Source organism: Falco biarmicus, chromosome 6 (assembly GCF_023638135.1).
Source record: "Falco biarmicus isolate bFalBia1 chromosome 6, bFalBia1.pri, whole genome shotgun sequence".
Lineage (NCBI taxonomy): Eukaryota > Metazoa > Chordata > Aves > Falconiformes > Falconidae > Falco > Falco biarmicus.
Window position 1 is genome coordinate 73,526,758 of NC_079293.1, and position 24,046 is coordinate 73,550,803.

The 24,046-nt window shown below is 47.7% G+C and overlaps 2 protein-coding genes across 3 annotated transcripts in view; both read right to left on the minus strand.

Moving 5' to 3' along the window:
• Positions 1-933: 933 nt before the first annotated feature.
• On the minus strand, positions 934-6,309 carry NEIL2 (nei like DNA glycosylase 2). Its single transcript, XM_056343483.1, has 4 exons — positions 5,382-6,309; positions 4,022-4,353; positions 2,597-2,793; positions 934-2,125 (listed from the first exon to the last, which is right to left on the minus strand). The coding sequence occupies exons 1-4, from the start codon at positions 5,517-5,519 to the stop codon at positions 1,809-1,811; spliced, it is 984 nt and encodes a 327-aa protein (XP_056199458.1). The 5' UTR covers positions 5,520-6,309; the 3' UTR covers positions 934-1,808.
• A 4,294-nt stretch (positions 6,310-10,603) lies between these two features.
• The window catches only part of GATA4 (GATA binding protein 4), a 28,212-nt gene continuing 14,769 nt past the window's right edge, over positions 10,604-24,046 (minus strand). Inside the window, exons 2-6 of one of the 2 annotated variants that reach the window (XM_056343467.1) lie at positions 19,076-19,242; positions 16,251-16,376; positions 15,005-15,092; positions 14,594-14,736; positions 10,604-13,481 (exon numbers count right to left, since the gene is read on the minus strand). In XM_056343467.1, coding sequence (XP_056199442.1) covers positions 13,299-13,481; positions 14,594-14,736; positions 15,005-15,092; positions 16,251-16,376; positions 19,076-19,242 — 707 coding nt within the window. In that variant the 3' untranslated portion in view covers positions 10,604-13,298. Of the gene's footprint in view, positions 13,482-14,593; positions 14,737-15,004; positions 15,093-16,250; positions 16,377-19,075; positions 19,246-24,046 lie in introns of both variants that reach the window. The other variant, XM_056343466.1, reaches the window with a different exon arrangement.

Genomic DNA, 24,046 nt, shown 5'->3' on the forward strand with positions numbered 1-24,046 from the left:
TCGTCCCATCGCTCGGTGGGCCGGCGGGGCATCCATTGGCCGAGACGCGCTCGCACCAGGGAAGCGCCAGCCAATAGAAAGGCGGCGGAGCTGGTGTGACGCCGGCCGGCCGGCGGTGATTGGGCAGCGGCTCCACACGCGGCGGCGGCGGGAGGATCCGGGCGGCCCACGCGCGGCCCGGCCGCCACGGAGCCCGGCCCACTCTCTCACTGAGGCCCGGCGCGGGGAGACACAACACCTGCCCCGCCCCGCTGAGGCGGCCCCGCACTGCCCCTGAGGCAGCCCCGCACTGCCACCCCCCACCTGAGGCAGGGCTTTTATTTATTCCTTTGATTTACGTCACGTCTCATCGTTCTCCCCCGTGGTACTTCTCTGGGGTCACCCTCCACTGCTTCGAGCCAGGACCTGAGGCCTCCACGCAGCTCCCTGCACCCACACCCCCCTTCAGACACCCAGCTGCCATCTCATTCCCTCAAGCTGTGAGCTTTAGCTTTTGGGCTGCTCTGTGGGTTGTTTTTGAAAGGCACTGGAAAGACCATGCTTCATTCCCAGGCCTTTGCTAACACTCTGCAGGACATGCTCAGAAGTGACATTAACCATCTTCCTTGGCACCATAACCCCATTAATTGGATTATTCTGCAGTTTCATAACCTGGGACTACTCAAGGGCCTCACAGTTCACAGGGGAGAGTCTGTCCAAATCTTGCCTGGGAGGCAGCCTACCGCCGAGGTGTTTAACTCCAGCATCCCCAGTTGATTTACAATCACCTTTAGATCCAGTTCTCTTGCACAGAGTTTTCCTGCTGAGCCACCCTTACATGGCCTTGGAAAGCTGCAGGTACCATCCGCTACAGGGCAGCGCCAAACACTAGTTTCCCCTGTACACCTCACTTTTTAAATCCAGAAAAGACACACTGAACTAAAGACAAACATCACCAGCAGTTCTAACTCCAGCTTTTATTTTTCACAGAAGTCAACAGTCTGTTCAAATAAATCCAGATCCTGGGAGAGAGGACAACAACAGATCCTGCCTACTGCATAGACACACACAGCTCAACAAAGGAGGGACCACATCATCTCTGTTTCCAAGGCTTTCTGCTTTCAAGTTACCTTGGAGATCATGAGTTTTATGCAATCTCCATCATAAAAAAAAAGTAAAAATACTGTGTTCAACAGCAAAATCTGGAATTGGAAGTTTGTCACAGAACTGAAACCTGTGGGGGCAGAGATGAGCTCCATCAAGCACTACTGAGGTTTATTTTCTCCCCTCAAGAGGAAGCAGCTGTTCCTGTAAGAGCTGACAGAAGGAACAGCTCTTACTTTTAACCACACCTAATTGCAGCCCAGCACACAGGTATTCAGCTACAAGCAGAGGCAGGGTTATCTAATACCAAGTTATTTAGGCAGAGGGATATACTCCTTTCTACAAACTCTACCACACCAGGGTCAAGGGATAAGCTCACTTCAGACCACAGTAATTGTCTCCTCAACACCCTATGCTTTCCATTTACTGTAGTCTGAACAGGCTGACCAGGACTCCTCAGAACTGGTCAAACCATTTGCACTGTTGCATCATTGTGACAAAAAGAGTAGACATGTACCACTGCTTCCCTTTTTGCACCCAGGGGCACACAGTACTGCAGTGATTCTTGTGACTTCCACTAAGCACTTAACTCTGCCAACTCACTGTCCCTAAGGAGCAAACTCAACAGCCTCGAAAGAAACCATGAAAACCTTCTCAGGACAACTAAGAGCATAGTTCAGAGACCACCTAGACACTCTCCAGGAAAGGAGGAACACTAAGCCAGGTCACTCAGTGACTGGGGAAAGATCCCTGTCCCCTGACAGCACTGCAGGCTGGCACCGAGGACACCACCATGTGAGTCTCTTAAAGCTATTTGAGGGTCCAAGGGTTCCTTTCATCACTGTATGCCCGAGGGGACACTGCTCCTTCTGGTAGATCTGAAGATGCAGCCTTTTGTCATGCAGCTTGCTGTGCAGCCAGTCAAAGCTAAACTGAATGGCATAGTCAAGCAGATGCTCCAGATCTGAGTGCGCCAAGAGAGAGCCTTGTGTTAACGGATGGATCTTGGCCAGGTACAAGATCTCATTCTTAATGATGTTCCCTGGAAACGGTCAGAAATAAGGAGACAATAAGGGTATTTGTTATCAAGATGATGTAGACCTATGGCTCCAGTCTGTGACTTCTGCCTCAAGGACCACAGCTAGCAATGCCACTGCCCCTGTCAGAGGTGGCATACAAGAGTAGACTTACAGCTGCGACTGGACTGGATGATGTTCTCTTCCCACTACCCTTAAGCAGACCTTCCTTTCTTCCACAAGTACAAGCCAATCCACCCACACTAAGACAGTTCAGTGGGCACTGCACCATTGGGCTTACAGGGTGCACCCAAGTATCTGAAGTGGCTACAGACTGCAAGTCTTGGAACTCAGCGAGATTACCACATACCCTCAGCTGGATCAACCAGAAGCCATAAGGCTAAGGAGAAAAAGGCTCAGACATGCAGGTCTGCGTCTGGAGGCATCCCACCCGCCTTCCTCTATTTCTTGCTCTTCCATTATGCCCTGGAACTCACCCAGCCCTGAAAAATATCTTTGGTCTAAGAGGGTGTAGCAGATGGGATTGGGTGCACGGAGGGCATCCAGTGCCTGGCCACGGTGGAACTCCACAGACAGGATGTCAGAAGCAGGATTCGCCCTCGGAGAGGAGCACCAGTGCATTCGGCAATTGTAGAAAACAAGGAAGCCTCCACTCTCAAAGTGCAGAACCAGCCTGGGAGAAACAGAGAAGTTGAAGTCTCATCAGAAACATCCCTGAACCATTTGAATCTTGCTTTGGCTGAAGAAACTTGCACAGAAAGAGCGCAGCATAGCAATGGAGTGAAAAGCTACTGGGAGGTGAGAAAAAAGCCTGTACAGGACAAACTTGAGAAGAATGCAGTGAGGCATCAGCCCTCACACATGGCTACTCATTCTCATGAGACCCAGGGAGACATCTTGACGTACTAGTCCCCCAGGCCTCCTCAGGCAGGAGGACTGCCACAGTTCAAGTGGGAATCAAAGGTCATACCCTAGTCCAGCTGCTGCTTCCCTGCAGCTTATCACTGCACTTACTTGTGTGCACAGGGTGACAGCAGGCACTCCAACACACCAGGCCACCACCTTAATTCAAAGTAACATCTGTAATGATCTCAGCCAAAAAATTTGGTGTGAACCCACACAGCTTGTGGACAATTGTTCATGCTGCTGCCCTGTGGTCCCTAGCAGAGAGAAAGCAGCAGGCAGGGACAGGTATCAACACCTTGGCTCTCCTCAGCAGGCAAGCCAGATGACCAAGGGCTCCAGCAAGTGGTAGGGTCCATATGTCAGGGAAACAGATGCTGAAAGTAGCACACAAAACTATCTCAAATTACTTGTATAGAAATAAAGCAATTCTTCAAAAGATTGCAGGATGGGGGGGCATGGAGTTTGTCCCCAAGGAGTACAGCACATACACAGGGGCCAGACCCACCTTGTGCATTATTAACCACTCAGACTAAATGGCTTACAAAAGCAGAGTCCATACAATCTTCCAATATTTATACCTTGTTCAGTACACTTCCAGTGGGACTTAGGATACAGACTGTAGTCCATGTTTTCAATGCACTGCTGCCTTTAACAGCATCACTTCAGCTGCCTTAGATGCATGCTATTTATCCAAGGCTTTTTTTAAAAGACATGTAATTGGGATAAACTGGCATTTTGTGGGCATGATTCAGTCTGGCATCCTAAAAGTTTATCTCTATGATCCCCAGGCTGGCAGGCAACATGCATCCTGCAAGTGCACTGTGGATTCCCTGGCTGAACACACCCACTCATGCCATCTCTCACACCTACTTATCTTAATTAAGAGAGAAAAGACAAGGCTAAAAGCATCCCTACAAAAATTTAGAGACAGAAGAGTGTCTCTCCTTAATGAGAGGCAAGGAGAAAGCATAGTTTGTGAGGAATCCACTAAATACCTGGGTACAGGGTCCTTCCAGTCTCCCCTCTTATTGGCTTTCTTTGCTCTTGAGAACTCATTTGCCCGAACGCTGCCAAACAAGCCAAAGTGGAAGCGCAGCCAGTTGCCTGGACCCTCTGCTGCATCTGGCACTTCAGGTCTTGAGGGCTGGAGTTCCTGCAGCTCCTCATCCTGGGGATGTGTCTGCGGAGCACAAACCTGTTCTTGCCCTTCCTGAGCAGGAGAACTTGCCCCACTAGCAGCCTCTCTTTGCAGCACTGTCTCTTCTGCAGTTGGTCCTAAGGGACCTTCAGCTGCCACAAATGCCAAGTACAAGTTCTTCCCATGAACCTGAGAAAAAAGGTGGGATGTACTGAGGATCCATATAACCTCTGGTTGTTTCCATACAAGTGACTTTTCTACAACATCCTTTTGATAGAAGGCACATCACCCCACCCCAAACACAGGATTTATTAGCATCTGAGCCATTCCCATCAGAGCTGCAGCATCCCTTCCTTGTCTACATGAAGCACAAAGTGTTCAAATGCCACTCCAATGTGAAGCTCTACCAGAGGCTCCTGTCAGGCCAGAGACACACCAGGAGAGACAACACAGGGTTCTGAAGTCTGTCATCACTGCTTTCTGTTTGCCTCCCCACTTTGTGCTGGCCTCAAGTGTCTCAGGCTAGGGTGACCTAACTCAAGGGTGGCTCTGAAGTCACAGCCTGGCCAGAAATGACTGCTGAGCAGCTCACATCTATGCCCCCAGCTGAGACTATCATGTAATCAGAGCTGAGGCTGCACCAGCACTTGGTCAGTCAAGTTTAAGTCATTACCCGAGGGGAGTCAAGCAAGTGAAGCCCCCAGCAGGACTGACCCAGTGTGACTATCTCACAAGTGCCCACAGCACAGACATGTCAACCTAGCCAGGTGAAACCCTGCTCTGGTATAAGGGAAGTAATCATGCAAGTTCACAGCTGAGGGAAACAAGGCTGCTGCTTCTGACATCTGCATACTGAAGAAATCAACTCTCATCTACAAACAGCCCTCACCAATACCAACTCCTCATCCCTTGAGAGGCACAGAATTAGCATGACTGACTCAAAACTGCAAATGATTTTGGGTATCTCCATATCTAGCCACATCACTGCAACAGCCTCTCCTTGCAGTAACCTTGATCCCAGACTTCATAACACAGAATGGTACTCCAAAACAGGCACTGCACCCATTTAGCAGCTATAAACAAAGCCAATGGTCCATCTCAAACACAAACTTGGTGTCATTTGCAGGTTGTGCACCTTCCGTGACCCAGACCCAGGACAACGGTGGTTTGCCTCAGACTTGTCATGGACCAATAATTTCCTGTCAAGTACAGCTCACCTGAGAGTCCTGGAGCCTCAGAGCATTCAGGTCATTCACACTGATCTTCTGGCTGCTTCCCCCCACCTTGGCCACCACTTGTCCCACAAAAGGGGAGGTCAGCAGCTGGAACTTCCTCACTGATGGGCCCTCTGGCATCTCCTGCAACTGTTGAGGGAATAGCAGGTCCTTCTCACACTTGGTGCCTTGAACTTGAAGGAAAGTTGCAACTCAGAAATACACAAAATCAGAGGCTGAGCTCACCACAATCTCCTCACCCCTGTCCTCACTCCAGTCCCTGTGGCAAAGTCCACAAAGAGATACAGATTCCTTTCAGGCCCAGGGAGGTGAGGGGATTTCTGAATTAAGGGTATCCCCAAGGACAATCAAAGAAGGCCCTGAGCAACCTGCTCTAATGGTAGTTTTTGCCCCACAAGCAGGAATTTGGCCTGGGGATCTCCTGAAATCCTTTCTTACTGCAGGTTCACTAGGAGTCATAGAGGACCTAAAATCAGACTGTTTAGCATCTCTGTCCCCACCGACAACAAAAGCTTAGCTGACTCCAACCATTCCCTCAGTTACAGCCTTGACGTCCCAGTACAAAGGAGAAATGCAACCTTACATAGACATTAATGAACCAAAACAGGCCAGCGAGCCATCCTTTTCCCAATACAGCTACCATGACAAGCGCTGCTCCCTGATCAGCACTGGAGTTAGTTCATCCCCTCCCCTTGCTTTACCAGCTGCTTGCCCCACTGACTGCAACAGCATGGGGCCAGTTCGGGAGCATTCATACACTCTACTAGCAGCACCTTGAAGTCTCCTAGCATCAGAAGACTCTGGATGAAGGGGAGATGAAGCAGCGCCATCCCTACAGCACCCTGTAGCTCCCTCCAGGAAGTCACACCAGTACATAAGGAGTTGTTTCTAGCATGAAATCCCAGCCGCATGTCACTTGCGGTTCTGAGGACTGGGTGTACAAGAAAACAGGCTCTGGGACAAGGAAAGCACAGTTTGGCTTTCATCCCACAGTGCCAATTCTCCCTGCAGACTAATCCCAGAGACCAGCACTGACCAGAGGCTCGGCTTCAAACTCCACAGCACACAGTACAAGGTTCAGAGTGCTTGATGTGAAAATCAACAGCAATCTTGTGCATGGACACCCCATCAGAAGAGGCATTCCCACCTCATGCTAGCATCTCAGCTTCTCCACTGTCTGACCTAGCTCAGATACAGCAGCCCACACTTGCATCAGCTCAGAGAGACTGTGAAACCAAAGCCTTCAGTGCCACATGCTCCTGCCACATCCAGGAGAAATCCTTGTGCACTGAAGATCTTAGCCCAGAAGAGGCATCTAAGCCAGCAGCTACCTCCACAGGGCTGTGAACAGCATTGATGTATGGACATGCCCTCAACAGGAGCAGACAAGGCAGCATGGCTGTAAAGCCCTCATGTGCTCCAGCACAAATCAAATCCTTTTTGGAAGGACTCAGGAGGAAAACACATCAGGGAACATTACCTGGATCCAAGACATGAAACCAAAGATATCAATTGGTCGTACAAACTAGCTTTACCAGGAGCAAAAGTCTGAGCTTCATTCCTGCATCACCTAGGACACAGGATAATTAGTCACAGACCTGCTCCAGTTTCACCCAAAAAAATCTACAGTTTGTACAGACTTTACAGAAAAGCCTGTTGCAGGTCATCAGCTAAAGATGCTCCTGCTGCCAAAGGCACCAGCAGCAATCTGGATCCCTAGGAGCAGCATTGGCTGCTGGACACAGGTCACCCAAGGGGTCTGTCCATGCCCTTTGGGTCTTCCTCCTGACTATCCAGGCACTGGCTTCATGTCAAGCAGCATGGAATGAGCCCCAGGACCTCTCACACAGCTCAGAGCCCAGGCCCCAAGGAAGCTCGTCACCTGCAGAGCTGCACAGCTCTGATTGCTGCTCATTCAGGTCACAACAAGCTTGTCAAGAGAGACTACAAGTGCCGAGTACTTTGTAAGGTTTTAACGCACATACTCCCCCTGCTGTAACCACTCCGGACAGCAGAGTAATGCTCCTGTTCTAGAGGAGAGCCTAACCTTTACCCCAGGGCATCAGAAGAACCAGCATCTGCTGTCTCTGGTTCTCCCTACTTCACCTTTTTACTCTGGACCTACTACAGTCTCTTCCAAAATGGTCCCCCTGCAAGGAGGAGAACAAGCCCCAGCCCTCTCTTGCAGAGCACAACACCCATCTCTCAAAGAGCACGACCACCACACCCCAGAGCCTGTCCCAGCAAACCACCTGAGCTGGTACCACTGCAGGAGAAGTCATCCCCACATATGGGCTCATTTCCAGTCCTTGTGCTCAGACAGAAGCCAAACACCCACACTGGAGCATAACAAGGATGAAGCTGCCAGGTTCATGTACCTCAGCACAACTTTACCTACACACCCGTGCTGCCAGCTCACCTGCACACAGGGATGGCAGCCACACATCTGCTGTGGAGGATGTCCCACCACAGCTTCACACACCTGTCCAAGGCTCCTGCAGGGATTTCAAGGCAAAGCCCAGACCCTCCATGTGTAATTAGGTGGGGGGCAGAACTCCCCATCTTCTCACATTCAGCCAAGCATCAATTTGCAGCTCTCCAAGACAACTGAGCCCAGAGCTCTCATTCTATTCTCACCCATGTCTCCCCAGGGCAGTGGGGGTACCCACTGCACTCCCCCCCAAGCCCCACATTCCTGCATCGAGCCCCCAAACCACTGCCCTTCTCAGGCCCACCCTGTACATGCATCAGGGGAGCAGACCACACAGCCTTTCTCCCCTACTTTGTTGCCCCCCTTCTGTTCCCCCATATGCATTCCTCTGCCCCCAACCACCTCCCACAGCATCTTAACCTACCCCCTAACATACCTACCTGACCCCAACATAACCTTATACACCCAAAACCACCCACCCACTTTTATAGGGGAGGAGGACCTATCCCACCCCCATCCCTCCCCCTCAAATAGCAGGGGAGCGCCTCAGCTGATGATGATGATGGTGGGGTGGGTTTTGTTTGTACTTGTCCTACCAGTTGCACTGGTGTCCAGGGCCTGGTTGGTTTGGGAGGGAAATGGAGCACCCTAGGAGGAAGATTGGGTGCCTGCTTGTAGGAGAGCTGTGCTCAGCCACCTCCACCCTCTGCAGAAGTACAGCACTTGCTGGTAACATGATTTGGGCTTGAGGGTGGTGCCTCTGAGTTCAGCTGAAAGAATTTAGGCTGAGCAATAGCCTATTACACACAACCATGTTAGTGAGCAGACTAAAAAGGTAAGTCATGATGGTATTTAAGTGTCCTAAAGAGTTTTTCCCTTGCCCCTCTGTACTAGGGGGATTACCTGCTATATAGAAAAAATATTGGGTGCTTTCACCCCTTTGTATTAAAATCATAGAACAATTTGGGTTAGAAGGGACCTTAAACATCATTTAGTTTCACCCTCTCTGCCATGGGCAGGGACACCTTCCACCAGATCAGTTTGCTTCAAGCCCCATCCAGCCTGGCCTTGAATTGCTGCTCTGTTGCTGGGTCTGTCACTTCTGGTGTTTGTCATCCTGTGTTGGTCATCCAGTTCCTACCTACGAGGGGGCTCTGTGTGACTCCAGAGCTGAGAATGTTCAGTCTCTTGCAATGACTCAGTTTTTGAGTCAATTTGCCAATGATTTTGTCTCATCAAAATCTAATGTTTATTTGGAAAAACATTTCTACTGTAAAGGTGGTCAGACACTGGAACTAGAACCCAGAGAGGCTGTAGGTTTTCCATCCTTGGAGATATTCAAAACTTGACTGAACAGCACCCTAAGAAACCTGATATAGTCCCATTTGACTTAAATTACTCTGTAATTCTGTTGTCATGAGCTCCCTAGGACAGGACCCATTGCAGCATTGCTTCTCCAGGTGCACTTCATATGTGATCATCCCAGCTCCTGCCAAGAAGCCCACGAGCGTAGTTAAGAGTCAAGCAGCAGCCTTCTGGTTTTATTATCATTGTTTTATTTCCATTATTTCTAAAGGTGTAAAGTTATGTGGATTGGTAGCCATACTACTTCATAATATATATTTTTTTACATCTTTAAATAATTACAGCTTGTTCAGTTAGTTGGTTTCCCTCTCCCCCTTACAAGTAAGTGTCTGTGTCCATGTGACCTTCCCAGCTAACCTGGGAAGCTTCAAACTTTATAGGTGGGGAGAACAGAAGCAAAACAAACCACCACCCTGACATAGTCACAGTTTCAATGTTACTTTAACAGTTGTGGATTGGTTTTAAAGCTCCCTTACAATATTCATGAGCTCCTCCTGATTGCACCCTCTCCAGCCAGCCCATAAGATTGCAAGGGAAATATGGATCTCTTCTGATCAATTTACAAAACAATAACTGAAGTGATTCAATATATTGCACTTCCACAAAGGGGAAAGACACTTAAAAATGGTTAACTGACCTTTCTACCCCTCTGGCACCCTGCCCCAGTTCTCATCCGCCCATCTCACTCTGCTGACCGCTGAGCCATTGTGAAGGTTTGGTTTGGCACAACCAAACCTTGTGCTGCAAACCTTTCAACACCAAAATTTGCGTGTGTGATTAGTGATGACCTCTAAGGGAGCAAGTCCTGCAAAGGCATTTATATACGTGTTTAAGTGTTTTGCAGGACTGGGCCCTTCCCTCTTACTCATTAGAATCTAATGTTTATTTGGAAAAACATTTCCACCATGAGGGTGGTTAAACACCAGAACAGACTGTAGAATTTCCACCCTTGGGGTTGTTCAAAACTTGACTGAACTGGACCTTGAGAAACCTGATCTAGCCCCTTCTGATTTAAATTACTCTGTAATTCCCTTGTTACAAGCTCTGTAGAACAGGACCCACCTATTACGGTGTGTTTGTACAGCACCTAGCAGGGTGGTGCTCCATCAGAGGTCAGCCTCCCACCATCTCGGTATCAGTGTTAGCCAGAATGTGGCAAATGCTCCTAGACCGACCACAGCTCTACAACAGTTTTGGGTGATTGAAAAGAACAACAAAACCAGACGTATGTGGACTTTTACTGCTTGTGGTGCAGAAGGGGAGATAAAAGAGCCAATTTCACTGAAGAGAGCCAAGTTTCCTCACAGCCTCCAGGGGTTCTTGTAAATGCTCCTCATTGTGTTTCAAGAACTATTTTTAAGGTTTTGAGGAAGGCTGAGAACCTTACCATGGCCTTCTAGATAACCTGAGGAAGCATAGGGCAGGCCTATATCCTGCAGGGCTTTTCCCCTCTTGCATTGCAAGCAGGCTCCTTTATGGCATCTCAGATTGTGTTTTAGGGGCAGGAGAAAAATTCAGCCAGGGAGTTTGGCTTTGAGGGTAGGAGGAGGAGCACAGTAATAAGGCAAGGTAGACAGAGCTTCTGGGAGCATCCATATGGAACAAGAAATGGGACCTGTGGTCGGTCTGGACTTTAACTCCTCTCCAGGAGGGCACCTATTCCCCACCCTCTCAGGTGTCCAGGGTAGTTCTAGGTATCTCATTAGTGTGCATCAGCCAAGTGGCATCTTTGTGGTGCATGCTTCTCTGTTACAGACAGGAATTCGCAGCCAGATCCCAGAGAGCTCAATTGCCATTTACAAAGGAATATAGTTCAAAGAGGAGGTTGGCTAAAGACCTGAATGCCTGGGGAGAAATGCATTTATGTTTTCACCCCAAACTGGTATTTTTATATACTGTTTCTGGCCTCTTCTCTGCAGCCTACCAGGCCTGAGCAGAATCACAGGATTTTGTTAAATTTTATTCATGTTTCATGAATGCCTCTTCCTTGTCTGTAATTAACACTAATGAGGCTAGACCCTGCTTTAACTCAGCAAGACAGAGTGGAAACTCTGGTGCAAACACCTTCCAGCCTTTAACATGGCATCGCTGCCATGGTGTTTCACTCTGGGGAGTGCAGAGGGTCTGTTAGCCCTCCAAAACCCTGCAAATCTGAGTTACACAGAGCACAGGGAATGTGGAAGGGTCCAGGTCTCTACTGTGACTCCAGTTCTAGTCTTTATCTTGACCAGTCCAGTTGAATCCTTCTCCTTATAGAAGATTTTCTACCATCAGGAGGAAAATGGAGAGTTCAAAGACAATACAATGCCATTCTTTTGCTTCAAACATGTACGTGGCTTTCCTCTTCACCAGGCCATGCATCTTGGTGTTTGAGTGGAAACATTCTTTGTGGGAATGTTAAACACTTGGAGACAGAGAATGGCACATTTGAGAGGGATGCACAATCCCTCTTCTAGATTTTCACTTGGCAGTTGCATTCTGGAGTCCTGGATGGAGGGAGGAAAAGAGGAGCAGGGAAGGCAAGAGTAGTAACAGAGCTTGGGAGTGGACAGAAACAAGAGTGGATAATCTTGTAGGATGAGGTCTCCCAGGAGTTCTCTGCCTGGGCAGGCAAAGCTGTCCCTCCTCAGAAATGTTGATGAAAATGTCATGGCAAGCATCTGGTGAAGCACTTAGACTACACAGGAGAGCTGTGGCATCTGCAATGCTGGAGTTTGTTAAGCACATGCTAGAGAAAGAGCAGTCTGGGCTAGGTTAGCTAGAATTGATCCCTTTGGGAAAAGGGAATGAGTCAGTGAGCTCTCAGCATCTCTTCCAACTCCATTTGCTAGGATTCCCTGGTTGCTGAGAGCCTTATGGGCAAGAAAAACCACCAGTCTTAATATTCATGCATGAATGGAGTTATACTTCTCTTGCAGGCAAGCAAGTCTATGCACATGCTTGGTACAGAAAATGGCCCCTGCCTACCTCCATCACAGGCTGAAGCCTTTGCTTGTTGCAAAAGGTGAAATCCTAAAGGGTTAGATTTGTGAAGTGGTCATGACCCAGCCTTTAGGTGGAAAGTGGGCACTCATAGTACAGCCGAAAAGAAAGGACAATCAGATTTCATCAATGACATCAAAACCAATGCAAAACTATGCAGAATAATTAAATTAACTGTCTCAAAAGCGATGGCACAGCAGCGTTGAGAGAGCGTCTTTCACTTACTGTGCTCTTAAATAATCTCTAGGCCTGTCTTGTAGCTATCCATAAGGGAAGAGCCCAGCGATTTTCTCCAGGATTTGATAACCAATGTGGGTCTCCTCTACGTGCTTCCAGAAGGTTCCTTCTTCCAAAATCCCCCTTTGACTTTGGACAGACCTTCTCCATGCTTGGCCAACAACCTTTTGGAAACAAGTCCCATGGGTTTGTAATGATAAATAGGAAAGGAGTTACTATTAAATAGACATTCATTAGCTTTTCAGACCATCTAGGAAAATGAAGACAATGCTCTAGATGTGTGAGCTGAAGATGTGTGTGGGAGGATCTCTTCTCCTCTCTGCCTTAGATCATATCAAATCCACTAAAGCCACCACACCATGTCTCATGAAGTTTGTTCAACAAACTGTTCTGGAACTGGCTCCATTTGGTGGAGTATCACTATTTGAGTAATGAGAAGATGATGGCATTTTCTTCTGGTCAGGAAAGGAACGGATGGTGACAGAAGAAAAAAAAAAGTCTCTGCTGCACCATTGTCTGAGTCTTAAATGCCAGTTATTTTTAAATAAAAAAAAAAAACAACTTTAGAACTGTGTCCATCTTTGTGTTTCTGGCTATTTCATAGAAGGTGATGACAATCAAATAGAGAGGCTCATTTAAAGTGGGAAAAAAAGGCACCGAATCTATTAGTTACTTTGAGATTTGAGTCTTCTCTGTTCGTTTCATAAGAGCTCTCCTACACCTCAGATAAGTCAGTCCTCTTTACCTCTTTGCTGGAACATCTCACAAGGAGAGAGAATGCAGGAGAGCAGGGGAGGTGGGAAACAACATTGACTTGATGATTACATGGCATCTTCTTCATCCCTCAAGCAGATCCGCCTGAAGTTCATGGGTGGAAGACCAGGTTATGTAGTTATGATGTCCCCATGATTTTCAGCTAACACGAGGCTGTTCCAGGAGTCCTGTTTGGAGCTGGTTTGTGGAGACTGGCTGATGGCTGACTGGTAAGCCTGCGGGGAAAGCTTCAGAGCTGAAATGGCAGGGTGAATAGATGATCCATGGCCAGACATGGAAGAGACTGAGAATGCCTATGGAAAAAGAAAACAGCTGTGAACAAAGCTTCAGACCACAGAGGACCATATGAATCCCTTTAGGGGGGTCTGGTGCTATTGTAATAACACAAGTAATGTAATGTAGATTTGCTGTAGAGCTGCAGATTGAGCTTAGGCATGATACTTTGGACAGGCTCTTTGCTTCTTGTTCTAGACCCTGCTCTTTCCTACTGCTGCATACAGAGCATCTTGTTGTCTTCTAAATGTCAGAAATGATCATTTTACCTCTCAAGGCTTGAAATTTCATTGGCCTGTGGCTCTCCTAGCTTTCAGATGGCCTCCTGTGGATTGCAGGACCCACTCACAGTGCTGCAAAGTGCTGCAGGTGCAAGATCGGTCCAGCACAACACTCCACCATGTATTTTTCTCTCCAGGGAGAAAACTGGAGTTCTCTGCATGAACCCAAAAGGAGACCAGCTATCATATACTGCTGTCTCATAGTCGTGCTGTGTGATGATTAATCAGGGCATAGTTAGAAAACCCACACACAGATCAGCTGCCAGAGCTGGGTGTTGCTGTTGTGTGGATGCAGTGCTAGTCTCAAGATACCTAGTGGTGGATACAGTACAGAGCACACCACCCTGCGGCCTTCTGCCATCATCCTGGCTTGCTCTACCTTCTCAGGGGCTCAGTTAAGTTTGTGCTGTGTGAGTTTATTCCCCTCACACTGCGTTTCTCAAATAGTTCCACACACAGACAGACAGTGCAGAGAAAGTAGGGTAATATTCCCAAGTTTTGCCTTGCTCACGACAAATCAAATCATAAAAAGGGAATGAGCATTTTCTTGCTATGGGACCTATATAGCTGCCCAGCTACAAGGAATTTCATGTTTTCAACAAAGCTACTACTTCTTGTGGTCCATTCAAAACTACCACACATCATTAAAAAGCTATATTGTGCTGCAGACATAGTGACAAGAATGTGGGGTTTTGCCCATCCCAGAGAATAGATCTCTTACTGTGAACCCCTAGACCCCTGGGTTGAAAAGAGGCAGCCTTTTTCTACAGAGCTTTTGAGGATGTTCTTCTCACCATGTCTACCACCCTAGTTCCCATCTTTGTCCCACTGCCACCATCTCCCCTCTGTACCTGAGAAATTGGGCTGGGGTGCCCATAATGAGATGAGAGCCCAGGTTCTGTTTTTATGGGGCGCATTTCCTCAGTGGGCATGGTGCTGCTGCTGCTGCTAGTGGAGCTGGTTGTTGGGGTAAGACTCTCACTGCTGGATGGACCTGTGAGGAAGCAGATGATAAACAAGGCTCTTTCCAAAGACCTTTCAGTACAGAGCTGTCACCACCCATCAAGAAATTAGTGTGGGTAAAATTAAGAAAATAAGCAGTGGGAAGGGCTTTGTTACTGCTGAAAGGCATTCAGGCATCCCCTGTTCTTGAAGAATCAGCCCATTTTGTGCTTGAGTGTCTAACTCACATTACATGATAGTCAGAAACACACGCACACACACGTATACACATGCAATAAACTCCTCCATTCAACGCTTACCTGCTGGCGTCTTTGTCTTGTTAAGGTTCTTCGGCTTGCGTTTCCTTGTCTGAATGCCCTCTTTTCTCATTGCTAAAGGCCTTGGAACCTATGGACCCAAATATAAAAGCACACTGGTTTCTCTATGTCCATAAGATCATCTAGGAGAACATGATTCCAGCTCTACCTTGTAGGCTCTGTGAAAACCAGCTGATTTAATTGAAAGCAACAGGATGGAGCCCAAGTTCACTGTTCAGCACTGCTGTGTGAAGATATATGTCAAAGCTAAAAGACAGGCAGCCAAATGGGAATAGATAGGCTTTTCACACCGTAGGCATTGCGTGTTTTAAGGCCAGAAGGGAACAAAGGCTCATCTTATTTAATTTCCTGTTTAATTCAGAGCAGAAGATGTCTTTCTTGCTAATGCTTGGTTTCTGGAAAGTTACCAAGCTAGTGTGGGGTGATGTCCCTTGGGAACTGATCCCACTGAGGTAGCCACCCTCATAGTCAGAAACACTCAGGGAAGTCTTGTTGGGTTAGGTACGGTTTCCCCTCATCCTTGTCTTCCAGCTTTAACCTGTCTCTCCACTCTGAAACACTGGACACCACTGAGAGCATGGATGTGTATAAAAACCCTAGGAGAAGCAACGAGAAGCAGAATGGGGTTTGCTACTAAGCAATCACCAGGGTGTTGAAGGCCTCTGTCTCTATCATAGGGGTGGCCCTATTGCCACTGACTGATGGGAGAAGGACTGGAGATGTTTATCTTGAAGTCGTGCTACGCCTTGGACTCTAACAGAACTCTTCTAGATGTGTCAGACATGACATAGATACATGAAGCCCCCCACTGACAGGAAAATATCTGGACACCCGTGCAAGAGAAGTCTTCTATCAGTCCCATGACAAGTCTAAAACCAAGTCTGAGCTGGGATCTGACACCCTGTGTGGAGAAGCTCAGCCCTTCTTTGTGCTTCTGACTCAGATTTTTCACTAAATTGCCTGAGTTTAGGTGGGAAGAATCTGAGCTTCGTTTTATTGGGTTTTAAGACTTTGATGCAATGAGTAGTTAATTAGTATGTGAAAAATGCCCTGCGTGCATCATCCCTTGCCAGTACAAACTTGGTGTAATGTTGAGAGGGACTAAAGCCCAGAGGGATGGCAGGAAAAACAGTTCCAGGAGAGCACAGAGTTGCACAAGAAACCCAATCCCCAGCTTGGTGCTGTCGATACCCTCCCCATAGAGAGCAGAGAGCAATAAAGGCGTTACCCCATGGAGCTTCATGTAGAGTCCGCAGGCATTACAGACGGGCTCTCCCTCAGCATTTCTGCGCCAGAGCGTAGTTGTTGTCGTGTGGCAGTTGGCACAAGAGAGGCCAACGCGGCGGGAAGCCGACTGCAAGAAAATGCAGAGGAAGAAAACATATCAGCCCTCCACCACGACCACCAGCATCATCTCAGATCCCAACAAGCTCACTCCAGCATGCCTCAGGTTCTCCTCTCCTCTTGCCTCTCTTACTTCTCTGCTGCAGTGGATAACACTAGTGTCTTTTTACTCCCTTCTTGCCTTTCAGCTTCTGCTCCACTGACTTCCCACTGCCTCCTGCCTGCCAGTGCTGCACAGACAGTTCAGCTGTCCTGGAGTATCTCAGATGGTGCCAGAGACATCGCTTAAACAGACCCCCAGATCTCCAGCAGAACTAGTAGCTGCTTAGAGACCCACTGCATGTGCACACACCTACACTAAGATGTCTGGATCTCAGACCCTCCTGCCCTTTCAGGCTCCCAAGCCCTTCACCTTCCAAGCATTATGGCGTATCCCAAGAAGAAGTTACCAATGCCATGAATGTTACATACTCCTTGTTGGCTTTGTGTGATGTTGCTCATGTGGCTTGAGGGGGAGATAAGAAAAAGAGTGCTTCCAGCAGCAGCATCTTCCTAAAGATAAAGAGGGATAATTGATAGGAAACCCCACTAATGAATCGGTGTGGGGAACAGGCCTTCTGAAGTTCCCTTTTTGGGTGAGCTAGTTTAGCCAGGCTCAAAATGCCACAGGAGAAAGACAATGGTCTTGAAACCATATAAAATACAAGTTTTGAACTTGGAAGCAGAGTGGGAGGTAGAGGAAGAAAAAGCCACATCCTCCACGCCTCCCTGACTCTTCTCAGCATCCTTCAAAGCTCAGGTCTTATGAGGTTGAGGACAAAGTCTGGATTGGCAGGGGTCAAATTCCCTCTTTGCTTGCTGATAAACTGGGGACTGAACAGAAGTACCAGAGCTGTGTGAAGATGCCTGTTCTTGAGGTCCCTGAAGAGGAGCCTATAGGGAGGAAATCTGGTGGTCTTGGACATCTAACCAGCTCTGCAGGCCTGAATTGCATAGCTGGCAGCTATTTGATGGGGTGAGAGCCTGAAAGATGAGGACCTGGCAGCTGCCAGGGATTTCCTCTGTGATCTTTGCTACAGCTTTCTCTCTGTGTCTTCTCCCTCATTATAAAACAGGATCAGTTAATCTGCAGCTGCAGAACAATAAAAATTGAAATTCGAGTGCTTCTTAAGACTTCGACAGCTGGAAAAACCTTGTGGTGCAGAGAAAACTAACACTCCTTTAGTTGTAACCTCACCATGTATTAGCTTCAATCATCAGACTTTGTAAGTGGACCAAGAGCTTAAAGGAGAGCTTGCAGTAAAGGCAAAGATCTCCCCTTGCAGGGCCTTCTGGCATATCTCAGTCTCTGAAAAAAGGGGTTACACAGTGACAGGTTAAACCCAATCACTTGTACTGAATATATTTATTTATGTAGACCAGTTGGCATTATTTTAACGAAATATTGCATGCCTAGACTTGTCCTTTTCTTCATGGAAAGTCTCTTCTAGAAGAAAAAGCAGGAATTTGGCCATTTTTGCCAGATTTCCAGTTTGCCAGATGCCCAGCCATGTGACAAAAGTGCAGGTACAGATATGTACAGTTCATGCATTTATATTTCTCATGGGGTTTTCCAAGCCTTACCCCAAGGCTGTGCAGAGTTAACAACGTGCATTGCTGCTTGCCCTGAGGGACCAGCCCTGGTACCCAACGGGCCATTCCTGACTACACAGATGTACCCAAGGATAACATGTAGCAACCAGTAAATGAAAGGGAGCGAGGGCCTGGGTGCCAGGGTGCAGACACTGCCTGGCTCAGTCGGTGCAGGATCTAGGAAGGGGTTCTCACAAGAGGGCGCTGGGTGGCTGTGTCTGGTGGCAGTGCTCAAGCCACCAGTGCCATTTTTGACACTTGGAGGGGAAGTCTGTGTTTGAGCGCAGGCAATGTGAAGGACAGGGCAGGTTGGGGATGGAGCCTCATGGAAGACAAGGAGTGGGGAAACGTGACCCTCAGGGATGGCTTCTTGGCTCCTTTCTGCCTGGGATCATTGATTGCAGGGTCCACGTCCCTGCAGCAGAGACTACAGAGACCTTCCCACAACCCCTCAACAAAACCAGCAGGTACAGGCAGGAGGATATCAACACTGAGATGTTCCCATCCCTTATGCATACCCCATCCTAACCCCACAGGCATTGGGATGCCCTGACCCTGCAGGCTTTGGGGTGCCCTAACCTGCCCCATAAGCTCTGCTTCAGCTCACCCAGTGGAGCCATGAGCGGGGTATCCAGAAAAGGTGGCCATTCACCATGGAGTGCGAGGGGTCATGCAGCAGTGACTGGGGAATAAGGACCCTGAGGGTAAGAGGAGATGGACTAGTAGTGCGGTGGAGCTGAGAAGAGTTTCCACTTGTCTTAATATGCCTTCAGGGATACTAAACCAAAGACTGGCTTTTGCTAAACTGACACCACAGTACTGCCCCTTTGTCCTACAACCCCTTCCACTGGCCAGCCTGGCTGTCTGCATAACTGGTCAGGACAGTACAAGGTCTTGGAGTGTACCAAGCACAAGACAGTCTGGCTTATTTTGGAAATCTGGACCAAACCCACCTAGGTTAGGCAGCTGGGAACCCAAGGAGTTGAAACACTCCTGGCATCTCCACCTAGCTGAGGTCTTTTTGCTTCTTCCTTGCACACAGCCTTGCCCCACATGCGTTGTGTGATCATGACTTACCAGCCTCCTCTGAGGTTTGAACAAGGGCCGGTTGATGCCATTCATCTTGTGGTAGAGCCCGCAGGCATTGCAGAGGTAGTGCCCCGTGCCATCTCTCCTCCAGAGTGGGGTGGACATGGCCCCACAGTTGACACACTCTCGCCCCTCTGAATAATCATCGAAAAATTCTGCTGCCATGATGAGAGAGAAGGGAAAAGAGTTGGTTACTTAGGCAGCTGTACATTTAATTTCTGGTCTGGTTCTCAGTTTAGCCCAGAAGTGGCATTTCAAGAAAACACAAACATTCAGATTTTATAGGTTGCAAGAAATAGCTCTTCCTGGGATTATTGGGAAAAGGATCCCCTTTCCCTGCCATACACTGTTGGCTGCAGGACTTCTGTGGCAGCAGGGATATGCGGGAACATAGATACAAGGAGACAGAAACAGAAAACTTCCCTTCTGCTCTGATGTTATCCAGTTTTCAAGAATGGACATATCCAGGGCAAACAGATTGGGGCAGGTGAACAGCCATGTTTACAGTCAAGACAAATTGCCTGTTACTATGGACAACCACAAGCCTGGACCCACAAAGCAGAACTGCCCAGAGATCAGATGCCTGAGCATCTCTCAGCGGGGCTCAAGGGGGTGTGGGCAGGGAAAGCTGTGCCATGTGCTCTGCTCCCCTACAGGACTTCTCCTCACCCAGCCCATGCCAGCTCCCACCCAGCCTCTCTGCAGACGGTAGCGGCTGCAGAGAGCCAAGAGGGAGAGATGTTCATCTAAGACCTACTCTCTGCGATGAACACCTCCTGAACTACAAGAATCTGCATGTATGACCCCAGCTCAGACTGTCAGCTAACAGACATCATTGAGCATTGATGTGTGTCAGAGGCTGAGCTTTTGATGCAGATTTCCATCGTGCTTGATGTCATTCTCTAGAGCTTGGTGCGTTCACCCACCATGTTCCTGGTTCATCCTCCACCGGGGCCCGGCTGCAGCTGTGATGTGAGTGTGAGGACAATTGCCCTGGGCCGAGCCAGTCCAATCCCTCTGACTATGGCAGGTCCATATCATCTGCAAGGCGGTGCAGAGGTCAACACAACACGCCTCAACTGCATAGTCATTTGGAAAGACACAGGTCAGTTCACCCTTGGCTATAATGCCCTCAAGAGGCCAAGACCTTTGCCTAATAAAATATAAACATCATCTATAGGCCTTGCTGAGATGTAAATATAGCTGCATCCAGATGGCATGGCCCTTGAATATGCATGTTGATGACGGTCATCCCACCTGGAGAATATAGGCTATTGAGTTCAGCTTGAGGATGGATTTCTTCTGTTACAAAACCATTCCTTGCTGCACATGGACATGTTCTGTTATAGGCACCAGAAAGGGAACACTATATGGTAAAATAACTGGGGAGAAGAAGATGACAAGACAGCAAAGGGTTCCATTACTTAGCATAGGCTGGGAATAAGCCAGGCTGCTGAAAAAATTCCCAACAAACTGCAGCGCACAGGCGATGTTTGGAGACAGTAAGAGACCTTTGCATCGGGACCTTCAGCCATTATAGGCCAGTGCCCCATTAACTCTTAAAATCTTATTATGTATCTTGCTACTTTTTGTGCTTGTCCGCCTGCTTCTTATATGAGTATCTCAGCTTTCTGCTGGAAGGCAATAGTTCCCCAAAGAGCAAACCCACAGAATCTGGCTTCTTGCCGATCTGTGCCTTGACCCCATGTGGATTCTCTGATATCTAATAAGGGTTATGCTCAAACATCAGTCTTATTTTCTCTTTTCTCCTGACTATTTTTGGAAAATCTGCAGGAAATTAAGTAACCATGAAACAGGCAAAAGATTAAAAAATTACGAAAGTGGCACCAGTAAACAAAGACTCAGAGAAGATAATTCACATGAGCCTAATTCTCTCTAGAAAACCAGGCTAAAAAAGGCAAGGGATTACACCATGTGCCCATGGGGAAATGATAGAAAACAGTAAATGAGCGTACCCAAGGGACTCTGGAGACAGAAAATAAGGAATCCAGCATCTTCTCAGCACCTTAGGAAAATCTCATTACCTTTGAGCAATTCTGGTGGTTTAGGAAAGATGGCAATCCCTCAAGGTTATTTTTGTACACATGGATTCAGTGATACCATAACCATAATGCCTCACTTTCCCCTTTAAAACCATAATTGAGTCACAGCCAAAATCTAGATCAAATAAACTTCCTTTGAAAAGAGAAAGGATTGGAACAGCTGGTCAGGAAAGAACTCATTTCCTTGAAAAATCTCAAGAAAGGAAAACATTTCACTACTTTTTTAATCTCAAAGTTGTTGAAGCTTTTGATTATCATTTTCCAAAGAAAAAGCCAAATTATTTTCACAGTAATTTTTGTGCTAGAAGAAAACCCCTTCTTCTTTGAAAATAATTCATTACAAAGTTGTTGACATAATCCAGTAAGAATTTAGCAGAGCAGAGGTAGTCCAAAGGTAACAGCTAAAACTCCTGACCAATTTGAGTTCTGAGTGTGACTAATTACAAAATATCATCTCTCCTGCAGATTTTTCCACCAGAAAACCAAAATCAAACGTTTTCAGCCAGAGAAAAAGGAGAAATTTCTTAACAGTCCCTCATAAATTAAGAGTTGAACTAGCTCTTGAATAAGAAGAGCTCCCTCAAAATGGGTGTAATATGAAGAAATATCAAGCATGGGTACACTTCTATTTTTAGAAGAAAACAGAGGATGTAGAGTTGAACCAAGGCAAAGTATAAGTCTCTTATTTTCTGACAATAATCAAATTTGCTGCTGAATATTAAGCGTTATTTCCTAAGAGTTTGTGTGATACCCAGCTTCAGTGTCCACAGTATTTTCATTGTTGGTTTATCATCAGACATCTAAAGCACCAGTACAAAGCAGTTTTGAGACCTGCTCTCCTTTTTCATCTGTATTTGTTCAAGCTACATTCTCCACTATGTGTTTGGTGGTTTGATTGGTGGGGTGTTTTCAGTTTCCACGGGATTTGGACTGGAGCTTCTCTCTTGAGGGACTTTTACTGGTTTAAGTGTCCAAAAGTCCTCTTCTGCTTCCATAGTAATAGCATTTGTGTGGTTTTCTCCTCTCAGCTGCAGGCAAAGGTGATCCTTGTGAACGTTAACAAACAGGAATCACTGGTGCTGGAGACGGGGAAGGAACAGACTTTGTTCCCAGGGCACACTGAGGCTCCACGCAATGGGTGGCTCTCCCTAATCACAGCCCTCATGGGGTGATATCAGATGGGTGCGTCCCCTGCATGCACCACCCAGTGCTGAGTCAGAAGATGACATCTGTAGAGTGCAACCTCATTAAAACCATTCCTGGAGCCCCATCAGAGCAGAGGGATCTCCTTGACCTCAAGAGATCTCACCTGGAGGACAATTATCCTCTCCATCTTCAAAGTATGCTTAATGACAGCAAAGGATGTGTCTTGGACACCACTGGACACCGGCTTAGAGAAGATGATGTAGGCTTAGTGCATGCCCTTTAGTGAACAAAGGGCATTTGGGCCCCAGCGGAGAAGTGGAAGGCAAGAGACTGGATTTATTTCTAAAAGAGGTACTATAATTTCACAGCATCACTAAACCCAAGTTTGAAGCTGCCAAGAGGAGCTTTCTGAGCTGACCTTCTGGCCACACAGCTGAGACAGCCCAGCTGCTCTTGAAAACCTGAAGGTCTACAAAATAATGAGAAAGTGTCACCCGAAGAGCTGCAGCCCATGCAGCTTGATGTGGATGGGTGTCCAAGACCTAGGAAACTCAAATGTTCCCAGGGCTCAGAGCCCGCAGGAACGGTGATCCACTGGCAGGCTGAGCTATATTAGGCATGGAGGTCACTGGGCTTCAAGTGCACTAATCGTTTAATTTGCCATTGTTATTAATAATGGGGATTAAAGAGGCTCCCCGGGAAAAAGCAGCGAAGTGTTTTCTTGGCTTCTGTCTCGGGGCTGGTGCTCTAAATCCCGGCATTATGAGATCCCCTGACACTTATTCCTTGTACTTAGCAGCCGGGAAAGGAAACGTTTATTCAGGCAGCAAATTGCCTGAGCGACTCCCGGAGGGCCTTGAACAATGCTGGGGAAAGGAAAGGCTCCCCCAGTCGCACTCAGGGCAATAATTTCCGTTTTGTGGCACAGGAGCCGCTGCCTGATAATGGAGATTTATGGGTCCGTCTGGTGACCTCTGTAATAGCCTCTCTGCTAGAAAGATTTACTCCCTCTTCCAAAGCCAGGTATGGCCAGTGTGGGACAGGGTTGAGGAGAGGATAACGTCTGATGGATAGGCTGAGAAGGACACTGGCCCATGGTTGGAGTAGCCTCCAGTGTGGTGAATGGCCTCATCTTCCTCTTTGAACGTATAGCACCACCAAATGCCTTTGCCGAGCCCTTATCTTGGATAATATCAATCTTGGGATCATTCAGTACTTCTTATGGGCTGGGTCCCTGGTGTTGACTAAAGCTAATGGCCTTCTACTTAGTTCTTCATAAGATCCTACCTCTGGTCCATGAAGGAGCTTCTCATGTGAGAGCATATCATGAAATTTTGCTGAACAACCCAGCTGGTGGAGAGGATGGATTGGGTCCTGTCCCTATCCTGGTCATCAGTTTGCTGTGTAAAAGGAGATCTTTTTCCCTCTCACACCTAGAATTTATGAGGACTGCAAGGTTGCCAGAGCAGGAAATGTCACTTGTGTGTTGCACAACAGCCTCCTAATCTTGGGTGAGGCCTTGAGCATGCTAATGTCGGAAATACTTTCCACAATGGGACATTCAGTCCCCAGGGAGCCAGGAGTAACTCTTAAGTGAGGTGCTGGGGTCTGGTAGAGAAAAAGCATTCTTGGGTATGGCCCTTCATGGCTTTTAGTCATTGGGAGTGGTCCTTCACATTCGCCACCGGGTCTACAAAAATCAACTGGTATGGACAATGCAGGGCTCAACAAGAAAGCAGATCTGAGCACC